This window comes from Otolemur garnettii, unplaced genomic scaffold (genome assembly GCF_000181295.1).
Source record: "Otolemur garnettii isolate 467f Iridium unplaced genomic scaffold, OtoGar3 scaffold00089, whole genome shotgun sequence".
In the NCBI taxonomy this organism is placed as follows: Eukaryota; Metazoa; Chordata; class Mammalia; order Primates; family Galagidae; genus Otolemur; species Otolemur garnettii.
The window spans coordinates 2,143,448-2,159,161 of NW_003852484.1; the positions used below are offsets into that span (position 1 = coordinate 2,143,448).

At 45.8% G+C, this 15,714-nt stretch overlaps 1 protein-coding gene across 5 annotated transcripts in view; it reads left to right on the forward strand.

The window, feature by feature from the left end:
• The window catches only part of MYLK (myosin light chain kinase), a 217,966-nt gene extending 202,252 nt beyond the window's left edge, over window positions 1-15,714 (forward strand). For all 5 annotated transcript variants that reach the window (XM_023516282.1, XM_023516280.1, XM_023516279.1 and 2 more), the window contains 5 exons: window positions 48-200; window positions 2,957-3,080; window positions 10,481-10,610; window positions 12,090-12,221; window positions 15,417-15,714. In XM_023516282.1, coding sequence (XP_023372050.1) covers window positions 48-200; window positions 2,957-3,080; window positions 10,481-10,610; window positions 12,090-12,221; window positions 15,417-15,658 — 781 coding nt within the window. In that variant the 3' untranslated portion in view covers window positions 15,659-15,714. The remainder of the gene's footprint in view (window positions 1-47; window positions 201-2,956; window positions 3,081-10,480; window positions 10,611-12,089; window positions 12,222-15,416) is intronic.

The following is a 15,714-nucleotide window of genomic DNA, read 5'->3' on the forward strand; positions in this document are numbered from 1 at the left end:
TTCCTGCTCTCCTCGCTGATCCCTGTTTCCTGCTCTTCCCTCCCCAGGGTCAGTGGACTTTCCCCTTTCATGGGTGACAACGATAACGAAACCTTATCCAATGTTACCTCAGCCACCTGGGACTTCGATGACGAGGCCTTTGATGAGATCTCCGATGATGCCAAGGATTTTATCAGCAGTTTGCTGAAGAAAGATATGAAGTAATGAGTTGAGATTTCAGTCTTTGCAGCCTCCCCTCTCCCTGCACTGGGGGCGGAAGGCAGGGGTTTCCTTTGCCTGCTGGAGCTCCTCTTCCACCCAGGCCCAGACAGTCCTGGCGTTCCCTGAGGAGGGGAGGGTGGGCATTATGACAGACCCAGCCCAAGTGACGTTGGGAGGGGAGGGGTATTCCGGGGCCCCTGTTCCCTGGTCCTAGACGCTGTGTTTATCTGTAGAAACAGTACAGAAACCTGACTTGAAAAACAGCACCTGACCTACCAGCCTCAGGTGGAGAAGGAGCTTGAATAATGATCACCCCCTTTATTTTCTGGTTGTGGCCTGTCAAAGGCGTCTGGAACCTCAACTCCTCTTCAAAGGTTGCAAGGAAATCACCCTGTCAACAAACAAAAGCAGTGACAGAGGCATCCTTAGGACCTGTTCATGCCTCCTGATCTTGTCCCCAGATTATTATGGCTTGGTGTGTTTTCAATATCTGAATTTTTAGCAGCTGCCTTCCCGAATATGGCCAGGTACCTTCTAACACTGCCTAAAGGGCAGTGACCCCAGATCAGTGGGTTCAGCCCTCTCGCAGCTCCATCTCTGTCCCCTAGACCCCAACAGTGTGGACTGTGAAGTTCCCCACCTCTGCCCCTGGTACGGCCCAAGGAGTCAGTGGGTGAATGTGGAATGGTCAGGAACAATGGGAGGTCAGTGTGCCTAGGCCTGAGCCTGTGGGCAAAGGGCAGTGAAAGAGACCAGAGCCCGGAGGAGGAGGGATTGGTGGTGGGCAGATGTGTTGATGAAGACTGTCCTGGTGAGAGGGGCACCCTGGAGAGAGCTGCCCAGGGGAAGGGAGCAGTAGGATGACAGGTGAGACCAGCTGGCCTGGTAGCTGCTCACCCACTCTGTAGCTATGGGCCAGATGAGGCAGGGCCTGGCTGTAGGTGCGCCCAGAAGCTTGGAGCAACGTGGTGATCTTTCATCCAATCCTCCATCCTCCTCGGAAGCACTTGCAGCCTTGCCTGAGAAGTTGAGATGGCTGGGGCAGGGAGAAGGGAGGGGTGGCCCTTCCCTGGTAACTTTACAGCCTAGTGAGTCTGCAGCTGGCTGCCCTCTGGGGACGTGCCGATCAGAACAGAAGTCAGTTGCTTTGGGACACTGCTAGGGAGTAACTGAGATACCTCTGTCTGGTTTCTTGCTACCCTCCCCCTTCTAGGTCCTTTTTAGCCAGCTCAGGGCCAAACTCCCCCACAGGCCACATTTCACACTCCTTCACAGGGAGGTTTCCAGCCTGCTGCTGTCACAGTCTGTATCAGAAATGGGCACGGCCCAAAGAGAATTAGGATGTTGTGGGGGTCTAAATTCCCTTCCCATGTGAGGGCTCCCAATGCCCAAGGTGCTTTAGGAGATTGAGCCCTCTGAGAATGACTTTTCTGAGGGTGACTTGTCTGAGAATGGCTTTTGTCAACCCATCTTCATTTACTAAAGAGTTGGTATATATACCTTATTTTTTCATCTGACCTTGAATTAAATCAGTAACAGGTTGTGTTGGGCCCCTCTGTTCTCATGAAATGAACTCACCAAAGAACTGATCTTATTCAAATAGATCAAGACCCTAAATTTCCACCAACTCTTATACCCAGCATCTCTTCAGCAATGTCCATCCATCAGCACTTGTTAAAAAAGCCTTTTCGGCTTGGTGCTTGTGGCTCAGCAGTTAGGGTGCCAGCCACATACACCAGAGCTGGCAGGTTTGAATCCAACCTGGACCTGCCAAACAACAATGACAACTACAACCAAAAAATAAAAATAGCTGGGCATTGTGGCAGGCACCTGTAGTCCCAGCTACTTGGAAGGCTGAGGCAAGAGAATCTCTTAAGCCCAAGAGTTTGAGGTTGCTGTGAGCTGTGATGCCATAGCACTCTACTGAGGGCAACAAAGTAAGACTCTGTCTCAAAAAAAAAAAAAAAAAAAACAAGCCTTTTCTATTATAAAAGTAATACATGCAAATTATAGATAAGTTGAAGCATTGATAAAATTTTAATTCATCCATAATTCCTTTATCTAAAGATTACTAACATCTTGTTTACTGCTTTGCAGTCATTTTTATATGTATGTTAGCATTTGGTTCTTCAGGCCTTATTAGTCCTGTTACAATTAAGGTGATGACCCTAAAATATTTCTAGATCCCCAGAGCTTTCAGAAGGATGAGATGAGTTTCAGTGCAGTTCGAAGGTTGTCGTAATTCACAGGTTTTATGTAGGCCATGCTTATTTGGGTTGTAACAGGAAAAACCTGATACTCCATTGCACCATAAGACTTGAAAATTCAATGATTCACAGAGATTTTATCCTGGTATTTATACCTCCCACTGGACAGGGAGGCAGAAGGATTAGGCTTCAAGGGCCCCACTCTCACGTGCCCAGTGATATGAGCCCTCCCCAGAAGTGTTGGCCTTGCAGCACAGACTCTTCCCAGATCCTAGGAGCAGGTCCTGGGGCTCCAGTTGCTTTCATGATGGTAAGGCCTTCATGACACTGAGCTATGCTGGGTCTAGTTAGTGTAACCAGAACCAAGAGAGGGAAGAGGTGAAGACAGTGACCTGATCACAGAGGATGGACTGGGAGTAGGGAGCCTTGACCTCTGTCCCTGTGCCGGGGACAGGTGAACCCCCACCCCCACCATTTCTGATCTAGCCACAGTGGCCTCTGAGTAGTCTCCTCCTACTCAGAAATCCTCTGATCTCTGCCTCCACCAGAAGCCGCTTGGACTGCACCCAGTGCCTCCAGCATCCGTGGCTAATGAAGGACACCAAGAACATGGAAGCCAAGAAGCTCTCCAAGGACCGGATGAAGAAATATATGGCAAGAAGGAAATGGCAGGTAACATGAGGGTCACTTTGGACTGGGATCTTGTCCCTTGTGTTTTCTTTATTTAAGCCACTTTTATTCCTAGCTTTCCTTGGCCGCAACTCCAAGAAAGTTTAGATTCATTTCTGAAATAGTCTTGGACCAATTTAGGCAGCTGATTAAGGTACAGTGGTCTGCTTAGTCCTGGGCACTGAGTCCCTTTCTCAGGGGAAATTGGATTCCTAACCACAGCTCTCTCCAAGAACCTGCTCAGCATCGTGTCGGAGGGGCCTCACACAGCCTGGCCCTTACTCAGGTCATATCTTCATATCTTCACAGGATGAGCAGCATGAGGCCTAGTTGGCAACACTGGAGAATGTGATCTCCCTAAAGGTAGTGTGATGGTCTCACATTTCTGTACAGTGAGGGAGAGAAAGACATGGCCCCCACCCTCTAGGGATACTGTATGTTAATAGCTACGTGTCCTTAGTAAATGACTTAACCTTGCTGTGGATTTGTTTTCTCAGTAGTTAAGTGGGTAATAGTGGTACCAACTTCACAGCATTGCTGTGCTAAGTATATGAGATCATCTTCACGTGACCTCCAGTACAACACCTACCATGGGTGCATGTTCAGAAATGATATCAGTAGCTAATAGGCACTGAGGCTGGCCATGTGTTGGGGACCATTCAAAGCCCTTTCTATGCACTGTCTTTTAATCCTGTGAGGCAGGTACTATTATTATCCCCACTTTACAGACAAACCAAGGCTGACAAGGGGTTAGGAAAGTCACCTAGGATCACACATATACCTCCTACATGGTTCCAAAGCACACAGTCTTGGCTCGGCGCCTGTGGCTTAAGTGGCTAAGGTGCCAGCCACATACACCTAAGGTGGCGGGTTCGAATCCAGCCTGGGCCCACCAAACAACAATGATGGCTGCAACCAAAAAATAGCTGGGTGTTGTGGTGGGGGCCTGTGGTCCCAGCTACTTGGGAGGCTGAGGCAGGAGACTCACTTGAGTCCAGGAGCTGGAAGTTGCTGTGAGCTATGATGCCACGGCACTCTACCCAGGGGGACAGCTTGAGGCTCTGTCTCAAAAACAAAACAAAACAAAAAACAAAGCACACAGTCTTAACAATACAAAACTGCTGCCTCAGGTAACAGGATGGGTAAGATCATCCAAAACCAGGGAGTACTTATTTATTACCATTATCATCTATTTTTATTAATTTTATTGTTACAGTTAGGATTTTCAAACATTCCTGGGCTGCTGGCGAGCACATGGTTTCTGTACTCAGGGCAGGGATGTGTAACAGGAACAGAAGAACTGGGCGTGGAAGAACATAGCACACAAGGAATTACGAGCTATCACCATAGCTCTCCATTCCACAGCCTGGGTGTGGGCAGGGGTGCAGAGCAGATGATAGCCACAGGTGGCTGTGGTTATGAGCAAATGCTTCCGGGGCAGGAGTTTGAGATTAGGGATGGCACCTGAGCTAGAACACAGAGAAGGGCTGGGCGACAGCGCAGGGGAGGAAAGGTCCAGGGAGCAGTGTCTTTTAGCTGGAGACTCAGGAGACCTGGGGGCATTGAGACCTTTCCTAGGTGCAGAGAAAAAGGAAATCACTGTTTGGGGAACAACTGTAACCCTCGTCATTTGCCACATGGGGCAACTAAACCATAACTTCCTCGAAAAGTATAAGTTTACACAAAGGTTGAGAGAGGGAGCATGGGTGTGGGGTTTCAGGGACCTCCACCCTGAGCACACCTTTGCAGTTGAAGGCAGCTCTTGGTTAGGGTTAGACCCCTTGCGTGAAGGTTTAGGTGGGTCTCCTGGCCTCCTTCAACTCTAAGGCAAACACCTGTGCTGCTTATTTTCTGGTGCCATTAGGATCAGAGTAGCAAATATTCTTTAAAAAAACCAAAACCAAGGATTATTTCTGTAATCCCAGCACTCTGGGAGTCCAGTTGATCACTTGAGTTCAGGAGTTTGAGACCAGCCTGTGCAAAACAAGACCCCACATCTACTAAAAATAAAAAAACTAGCCAAGTGCTCTGGCAGGTGCCCATAGTCCCAGCTACACGGGAGGCTAAGGCAAAAAGATCGCTTCAGCCAGGAGTTTGAAGTTGCTATAAGCTATGAAGCCACAGCACTCCACCCAGGGCAACAGAGTGAGACTCTATCTCAAACAAACAAACAAACAAAAAAACCAGAAAGAGGTCTACAAAATAAATTCTTGGCTTTATTAATGATCCTACGGCCAGCAGATCTCACAAAGGTACTTCTGAAAAGATAGGGTAGCTAGTATGAGGAAGGGGCAGTCCTCTGAGGACAGTTGAACTGGATTTTGTTTGGATGAGCCTGTGGGTTAGGGGAGCAGCCTTATCACCTCAGAACCTCTGCAGGTGGACCGTGGCCAGGAGGATGGCTGAACACTGGGAGTAAGTGTGGTAAAGAGATAAGGAAATGGGAGAGGAGGCAAGTGGATTCCTTCAGCCAGATCAGTCAGGAAACATTATTAACCATTGGATTTTTGGAAGGGTAGAATTCAGAGAAGGAACCTTAATGTCATATTTTAATATAGGTGGCAGCATCTGGAAATGATTTTTCCACAAAATGAGTGGTCAGGTTCAGCGCCTGTAACTCAAGTGGCTAAGGCGCCAGCCACATACACCAGAACTTGCGGGTTCAAATCCAGCCCGGGCCTGCCAAACAACAATGACAACTACAACCAAAAAATAGCCAGGTGTTATGATGGGTGCTTATAGTCCCAGCTACTTGGGAGGCTGAGGGAAGAGAATTGCTTAAGCCTCCCAAGGTTGCTGTGAGCTGTGATGCCATGGCACTCTACCCAGGGCAACAGCTTCAGGCTCTGTCTCAAAAAAAAAAAAAAGAAAATCAGTGGTCAGGTTGCACAAAATTACACACACAAAAGTAGTCCAGAAAATCCCACCCAACAAGTAACATCCCAGAAGCATAATTTCCCTGGTACTAGTTTAGCTGTGGGTGACCATCGTGTGCTATGGTGCTTCCTTAGGAAACTGTTTTCCATATTTTTTTGTTTTAAATTATTTATTCATATGCGTCAAAAGTGCAACTCTAGAAAGCAATAACGATATCCAATGTCTGCAAAATAATTTCCCCAAATGCAGTAATCAGTTTTGTTGAATTTATGACAAACTTACAACAAAAGCATAAGCATTTCTGTTAGGACACTAATGTGTTTACAAAATTTATTTGAAAGTGTTGAAATGGTTTTCATACCCTACAAGCTTTAAACTTTAAATTTGAATTAAAAGGGCCAGGTGAGGTGGCTCACACCTGTAATCCTGGCATTCTGGGAGGCTGAGGTAGACGGATCACTTGAAGTCACTAGTTGAGACCAGCCTGAGCCAGAGCGAGACCCTGTCTCTAAAAAATAGCCAGGTGCTGTGGCAGACACCTGTATTCCCAGCTACTTGGGAGGCTGAAGCAAGAGAATTGCCTGAGCCTAAGAGTTTGAGGCTGCTGTGAGCTATGACTACAGGGTGTTCTACTGAGGGCAATGGTGAGACTCTGTCTCAACTGTTTTCCATATTTTAACTCCAGTCCTCATTACCTCAACTCCCCCTGGAATAGGGGGTTCGCTCTTGCAGCAGCCAAGGTTCTGTGTGATGAAGTGGGGCCAGTGGGCCATGGGAGAGTGAGAGAGGGCCAGGGCAGGCCCAGCTGTGCCAGAGAAAGGATCTCCTTGTTCTTCTGTGGTTTTCATAAAAGGCCCCCGGAGGATGGCAGTGACATAGGAACAAAGCTCTGCAGGCCAGACTGGTTAGGTATAGATGACTAATCATATTATTCATCTTAGAAGGAAGTTATTCTGAAAGAAGATACATTTTAAACTTACATGAAAAATTGTACAAAGACATGTTGGTGAGGCATAGCAAGGGGAATAGGTGAGTTCAGCAGGATAACAGGGTTTCTGCACACAAACCAGAAGCAAAGGCAATGAGTTGGAGGTCCCTGGGCAACCATATTATTCTCTGGGAACTACCAGCAGCATCGACCAAAGGGCAATAGGGGAGAAAGCATTAGACTTGATATTGCTCAGAGTATTCTTGGCCATCCATTTGGATAGTCTATATTGCCCAGAGGAAATCTTGAGACTGTTGGCATATATGGCGTAGGGAGCCTCCTACCCCATATCTAACAGGCTGGTGTGGAAGTAACCAGAGTGCCTTGTTTTGCCAGGGACTGTTTTGGTTTTAGCAGTGAAAGACTCTAATCCTGGGGTTTCTGCAGTCTGTACACCAGCATGGCCGTGCCAGCTTTCCAAGGGGTGGGGTGCAAGGAGGTTAGTACAGATACTGCTTACCAGGGACAAGGAACCAAGCTGCTCTCAAACAAGAAAAAGGCTTCCTCAAAACAAGGATGGAAATTAGAGAATTGAAACTTGGTTGTTTTGCTATTCCAAAAATTCCCAAAGGTCTTGATCAGTAAAGCAGCAACCAAGTTTCAGCTCAAAAGCACGAAACTAGAAGACCAGAACATACAGAGTTCTGACAGAGAACTTCCTTACCCATTATTTTTTCTGTAATCAGTTTCTGAAGATTGAATTCTGATGTAGAGTGTTTTTAAATTTTTCCCTACTGTGCATTTTTTACATTTCTCCCTGTTTTAGAAATTACATGCTGAGTATCTCTATTTGCTAGGAAATGTCCCCCTATATGAGGCCTACTTATTTGTTAATATACTTGCTACTTCCTTTGAAATACTATAACTCTTTTGTTTGCCTCATTCTGATAACTTCATATTAGTTGTTTCCTTACACATTAAAATCAGAAAGAGAAAAGGTACCTGTCTGCACCACCACCCAAGTGGAGACCTTCCAAATCAGTACCCATGCAGGTGTCTGGAATTAGGGAGCCCCTGGCTCAGGGAAGTGTCCATGGGTGTGAATCACAGTCTTTCGGCAGAAGACTAGAGAAGCCAGATTAGAATCTTCTGGTTGCTCACGCCTATAATCCCAGCCCTCAGGGAATCCAAGATGGGTAGATTGCTTGAGCTCAGGATTTCAAAACCAGCCTGAACAAGAGAGAGAGACTCTATCTCTAAAAATAGCTGGGCATTGTGGTGGGCGCCTGTAGTCCCAGCTACTTGGGAGGCTGTGAACCAAGTGGATCACTTGAGCCCACTGCTGTGAGCTATGACACCATGGCACTCTACCAAGGGCAACAAAGTGAGACTCTGTCTACCCCCAAAAAAGAAGAAGATTAGAATCTTCTAGTCTAATGACACTGATAGGAACTGATTTGCACAAGGTCACCCAGCAATTGGTGGCCAGAGAACTAACCTGCCCCATATTGGAAACCAGTCTTCTGAGTTTGGAGACGCCCACTCCAGGGCAAAGCAATCAGTGCTGGGTAAAGGGAATCTCCCACTGAGAAGGGCAGAGTCTGAATTTGGGCAGATTAGGAAGTGGCATAGTCTGATATTGACTCCCATAGGGAGGGCTGCCACAGCTGGCACCACCCTTTCCCCCAGGGTAGAGATACCTCCCATGGGAAGAACGAGTCTCTAGTCTCCCCACACTCCAGCTAGCACAACAAACAGACCAACCATGGCATCGGTAACAGCCTCTCTCAGAAGAGAATGAAAGGTTGCCTCTGGCATCAGTCTGCAGAGGCATTCTCTGCAGGGGCACAGTGCTTCTGCATGCAGTGAAGCTGTCTAGTTGCCTTCTCTCACCTTCTTCCTTATTACCTCTACCTGTGGCTTCCTGTGTTCTGTTCAGCAACCCAGCCTCACCATGGCAGCAGGAGGCCAGAAGCGTAGCCATACCACACTAGTGATATGTGCAAGAACAGGTGGCCAGAGGACAGAGCAAGGTGGAATGTCTGTCCAAAATGCATGAGACAGTCTGCAACAAGAAGGGGAGGGGGCAGAAAGTGGTTGGGGTTGTAGCAAGTCTCGACGAAAACCATACACGCACATGTGCACGCACATACAATTTTTCATGTGATTCCTTAGTATCCTGAAGTTCTTTGCTTTCAAAATAATCTTTTTACTGAAGCATACTAACTTTCCAAGTAGTCTGAAATCAAGCTTTGCTACACAATTATAAGAGGGACTTTACCTAACAAATGCAAGCGGTGGAACCTGGTTCTTTGTACCCTCAGTGATTCCCCAACAATAACAACAACAACAACAAAAGATAACATATAAGAGTTAAAAAAAAAAAAAAAAGAAAGAAAGAAATCAAGCTTTGCTGAAATACTTGAGTATGTGAAGTTAACTGAGGAGGAAAATGGCTTTACTGGTACAGTTTGAGGTCCTGTGAGTGTATACAAGCCACGTGCCTACAAAGAGGCTGTTTCTGTCATCTCTCAGAGGGGGACAAGTGGCCAGTCTGTGGTGACACAGCCTTTGGATTCCGGACAAAAATGCTCTGGGTGCAGGGGTGGAAGGACTTGGTTATGCCTTCGTTTTCTTGGTCATTCCAATGGAGCTTAGAAAAAGGGCAGGAAATTTTATTGAAAGATAAGAAACAGGGACACAATTGTACATTGTTGGGGATTTCACGACCTAAACCCTACACTTGGTAGAATTTTCACAATGCAGAGCAATTACATCTGGGGTTCTCAGCTTTTTCAGGAGAAATTCTGTCCTCTCCCAAACTTAGTCTCAGAAAAGCAAAATGCCATTGCTTTTCATACCTGTGGGCCCTGCTTTCTGATGCCTGAGTGTGCACCACAGGCGAACACCCCTCCAGGGCTCACTGCACAGTCACAGAGTTGTGCTGGGGCCAGCCAGAGTGTTTCTCCAAATCTCTTAAGTATCCAGATCATAAACAGAACTAAATAGGACTTTGGAGATCGTCTTGTCCAAGCCCCTCTTTATATAGAAAAGGAAACTGAAGCCCAGAGAAGTTAAGTGACTTGCCCAAGGTCAACAGAAAGCTAGGAAGCTGTTTGTTGGGTTTTCTTCTGGCATTTTTGCATCAGGACCTGTGTGATCTGCAGTAACTATTCTTTTGACCAATCAAAATCCCACTGCTGGCATCTTTTTACGAGAAACAGCCACACTAGGCCCAGTCAGCAATAAGTCTCTGGAGCTGTCTCAGCCTGCAGTCGCTTTATATAAACTATCCCTTTTATGGGAGTTGAAGCACAGTATGAAAGGGTTTTTGTCTCATGTTGACCTTGTTTAGTCACATTAACGCACAGATCAGTTCCAGGCCCCATTCCATTCCCCGAACATCTTCTGACACGCTGATAGTACTGAGCAGAGCAAGGTTGGGCTCACTCTTCTGGCAGAAGCTCGGCATTCAGAGGCCCTCGTTCTGGGGAACAGCTGTTCCTTCTGGGCCAGGCTCCTCTCCTCAGAGCCCCCAGCACTGCCTGGCTGGAACTAGGGACACCGCCAGAGTCCAACCCCAGTGTCTATTTTCCAGAAAACGGGCAATGCTGTGAGAGCCATTGGAAGATTGTCCTCTATGGCAATGATCTCAGGGCTCAGTGGCAGGAAATCCTCAACAGGGTCGCCAACCAGCCCGCTCAATGCAGAAAAGCTAGAATCTGAAGGTAAGGAGGGTTTTCTCCAACGGCTGGGGACAAAGAAAGGGTTGGGGGACAGAGGAACATTTGGAGGTGGTGGTTTTATTTTGTTTCGTTTTTTTAATACACCCTCCAAAGATAAATTTGGAAGTATTTGGGGGTTGCCTTGACAACAACTACTAAGCCTAGTAATTATTCTTTATTTGTTTAACCTTAGGCTTTATTTGTTTAATAATTTTCCCTATGAAAACTAGACAACCTCAGTTGTTTTATTTTTTAATCTTTCTTCCTGGTGACTTTTCCTTTTGTCTTGACCTCAGCTATTCTTTTCCCTGTATTTTGTATAAGAATTAACAAAGACTTGATTAGAAGCATCTGCTTTTCTTATTATGAAAGTAATACTTATATATTGATAGGCAAAAATAAAAATCACATATAGCTCTGTAACATGTTAAAATATCCTTCTATTTTCTACTGAATTTGTGTTTTCGTTTTTAACAAAAATTAACCCAAATAGTCCATGTTCTTTTTGACATTGTTCATTCTGCTAAATCATCTCATTTGAGCGGGGCAGACCGAGACTGGCAGGGCCCCTCCTGGAGACCCTAGTTAGTTACTCTCTCGCTATTTTTGAGATGCTGTCCCATGTGTTCCTCAGTGAAGGCCTCAGCTTCCTCCTGCTTCAGGTGAACACAGGGCCTGGCCCTTGTCTTCTTGAGGTGCCTCGTTTGGCCAGAGGACCCACCCCAATCCTTCACTTTCTGGTACTTTTTGTATCTACAGGGGAGAAGCTGAGTCTAGATTCCTTGGTGCACAAAGGCAGGGTAATTGGCAGGGCCAGTAGCTGGCAGCTCTGGAGCTTTCTCGCAGCTGGGGACAAAGTCTGCAGCACATGGGCCTGGTCACTCCTGAGCTGCTCCCGCCACTCCCCAAATGACCTAGAGATAGCCTGAATGGAGGGAGAGGATATAGGAGCCTCCCAATAATGGCTTTCCCCTGGACCAGTCCCCCATCCCATCCACACTCACACAATGTAAAGGCAGAACAGAACCCCTGGCAAGTTGAAGATGCCTGTAGGACCTGGGTCCTCCCATCTAAGGAGCAGGGGAAGGACCACCTGTGGGAGGAGGGCACGGGGTGCCAGGATCAGCAAGGCTGGCGAGGGTCTATCCTTCTCAGATACCCTTAACTAAATCCTGAGACAGCAGGAAATGCAGCCAGAAATCCTTTTAAAAGATGATTTCCCTTTTCAGTGTGTCAGCGTAAGGGAACAGGGAGGCTGAACATTTCCTCAGATTGGGCACAGTTCTGTCTTATGCCAAAAACCATTTGGCAGCAGGCCATCCTGCCCATCCCCAGGAGAAAAGGCATGCTGATGATCCGGTTCTCTAAGTTACATTATTTCCTAAATTATCCCATTTTTTTTTTAAGTTAGTGCTTTTAAACTAGAGGAGAGGAGAGAACAAGGAATGAAGAAATGACCTGGTCTTCTCCCCTGTCTTCCAGAAGATGTGTCCCAATCTTTCCTTGAGGCTGTCGCTGAGGAAAAGCCCCACATAAAACCCTATTTCTCTAAGACCATTCGTGATTTAGAAGTCGTGGAGGGAAGTGCTGCTAGATTTGACTGCAAGATTGAAGGTAAGTAGCAGCTGTGCTTCTCTCCACCACACCGGGAGCAGCTGTACCCATCATTGTTGTGCAATCTGGAGCAATTCGGAGCAGCCAGGCCTGGGGAAAACTGGGTGAGGAGGAGCTGATGAGAAAGGGCTGCTCCCTCCACCCCCGCCTCCTGGAGGTGTAAGGAACACCTCCCTGACTATGCAACACGCTTGATGAAATGAGCTTTGTGAGCTGCCAAGGAGCAAGTGAAGTGCTACCCACACAAAGGTTGGCCAAAGAGCATATGAGGTAGAGTCAGCTCTGCCACTCACCCACAGGCTGGGTGGCCTTCCAAGGGGAGTGATCTCATGCTCCTGGTTCAAGGCCCAGAATGAGGTTCAAGGCCTCATTCTGTGAGGTGACATAGTAAAAAAGGGAAATCTTAAGCTTTTAAAAGATGGCATGGAGTAAAGAGAGGATGTCAGAGAGTCAGGTTGAGTTGTGGGACTGGCCAGTGCAGGGAGAGAGCATGTAGGCCAGGTGGGTTCCAGGCACCTGGGACAAAGCACTCGTTGTCCTCATGCCGTGTCTCTGCTTGCCAGGAATAATGCGGACATGGGATCATGGTGGTCTGAACTCAGGGGACCTGGAAGCAGTCTTGCCATGCACCTGAGAAATGAGCAAAATTGATGGCACAGGCTTTTCAGATTCCACAGATTGCAACATTGTAGAAAGACAGGCCCCTTTGTTCCACATTTGTGACTGTCACATGCCAACTAGGGAGGAGGGCTACCTCCCATTTTGGTCTTACCAAATAAAGCACGAAAGCTTGTTAAGCAACTATACCAAGGCCACATAGCATGGGCCGCGGTCAGAACAAACTGTGCCCCTCACTCTATGGGGATCTCCAGCGCTGTAACTCTCTACACTGCCGTTAAAGTGAAATAACCCAAAGTTAGGAATGAAAAAGCAATTTTTCTCCTGTATCTTTATATTATCAAAGTGCCTAGTAAATACGTGGCCTACCATAATTTTTTTTTTCTTTTGCTCATTCAATTAAAAAAAACAACAACTGTTAGGCCTTTTGCTCATTCAATTAAAAACAACAACAAATGTTATGCCTTTGATGATGTGAAAGTTCTCAGACTGGGAAATCTGCCCAAAGCTTTGGGGCCACTGCTTGTAACTCTCACCATCACCATGGCTTTTGGTTCTTAAGAAGTTCTTCTCAAAAAAAAAAAAAAGAAAAGAAAAAGAAAGAACAAGTTCTTTTCCTGGCTGGGCACTTGTGGCTCAAGTGGCTAAGAAACCAACCACATACACCTGAGCTGGCGGGTTTGAATCCAGTCTGGGCCCACCAAACAACAATGATGGCTGCAACCAAAAAATAGCCATGTGTTGTGGTGGGCACCTGTAGTCCCAGCTACTTGGGAGGCAGAGGCAGGAGAATCGCTTGAGCCCAGGAGTTGGAGGTTGCTGTGAGCTGTGATGCACGGCATTCTACCCAGACCAACAGCTTGAGGCTCTGTCTCAAAAAAAAAAAAAAAAGTTCTCCTTTTTTCTTTTTAATATTTTTTTAATAACACAGTGCTCATCATCTTTGCAATTTTCTCCTTGGGATTATATCCCTTGGTATTTGTTTAACTTTTCACTGGCAATCTGATGAAAATTATGGTATTATATCTGGATGCTGTTTTGATAAAACCAAAATTCTACTTGAAAGCAATGTTAGGATTCTTAATTTCTTATGTACAATTTTCATTCTGGTTGGAGCTATAATTTTTTTTCCTATAAAAATGCTTCACAAAAATTTAAGAGCAAGTCAGTTGGGATATATTGCATAACATATCTTTATTTAAGTATGTGTATATATGTGTACAGTATGGGTGACACATGTGTACATATGTACTCATACAATTTTAAAAATATGTAATGTATATGTGTGTGTGTGTGTTATATTTTTTTAATGCCGAACTTTGCAGAAACATAACTGATGCATAAAGTGAGGCTAATGAATGCAGTCCATTTCTGATTATCTACAAGCAGATTGCCTGCTTTGATCAGATTAAGACATTGCTTTCTCTTAGCAATATTATCAGCTCCTCTAACTTACGTTTTATATAGCTGTCATCAGCTTTATTGAGTTATGATTTACATGCCATAAAAATTCACCTATTTTAATTGTGCAATTCAATTTCTAGTAATTGTATAGTCATGTCACAAAATCCAATTTTACATTTCCATCCTCCCCAAGATCCCCTGCTCATATTTATCTTGACGCTTATTTGTAGTTAAAGTTTTTTTTTTTTTTTTTGAGACAGGATCTTACTCTGTAACCCAGGCTAGAGACCACTGGTGTGATTGGTCACAGCTTGCTGCAGCCTCAAATTCTTAGGTTTAACCATCCTCTTCACTCAGCCTCCTGAGTAGCTGGGACTACAGGCACATGCCCAGCTAATTTTTCTATTTTTAGTACAGATCGGGTCTTGCTGTTACTCAGGCTGGTCTTGAACTCCTTGACCTTAAACAATCCTCCTACCTCAGCCTCCTAGAGTGCTAGGATTACAGGTGTGAGCCACTGCACCCAGCCTAAATTAAACTTTTATACAAGATTATAAAAGTGTATTTTCATCCAAGAGGATACTTAGCTCTAGGTGTGTAATTGGACATGGGACAGTACTTCAGGTAGTACTCTGTATCTGTCTAAAGGTGGGGTATGTGCACGTCCAACATGGATGGAAAAAGGGATAACTTTAAAATATTAGTGTTTATATTCGGCGCCTGTGGCTCAAATGGCTAAGGCACCAGCCACATACACCTGAGCTGGCGGGTTTGAATCCAGCCCAGGCCCGCCAAACAACAATGACGGCTGCAACCCCAAAATAGCCAGGTGTGTGGCAGGCTCCTGTAATCCCAGCTACTAGGGAGGCAGAGGCAGGAGAATCGCTTGAGCCCAGGAGTTGGAGATTGCTGTGAGCTATGATGCCATGGCACTCTATCCAAGGTGACAGCTTGAGGCTCTGTCTCAAAAAAAAAAAAGAAAATATTAGTGTTTACAATACTTGCCCATATTCCAATGTACATACCAAAACAGATGCTAAATACCAGCATCTTAGTTTTTTTTTTGTCCTTGACCCCTTAATCAATAGAGGTAGCTTAGGAGTTGCTTGCATAAGTTGATAAGAAATTTTGAATAATCATTTCTGCAATTTTTGTTCTCTTCCTGTGTTGCAGGATACCCAGACCCTGAGGTTGTCTGGTTCAAAGATGACCAGTCAATCAGGGAGTCCCGCCACTTCCAGATAGACTACGATGAGGATGGGAACTGCTCTTTAATTATTAGCGATGTCTGCGGAGATGACGATGCCAAGTACACTTGCAAGGCTGTCAACAGTCTTGGAGAAGCCACCTGTACGGCAGAGCTCATTGTGGAAACCATGGAGGAAGGAGAAGGGGAAGGAGAAGAAGAAGAGTAAAACAAAGCCAGAGAGAAGCAGTTTCTAAGTCATATTAAAAGGACTATTTCTCTTAA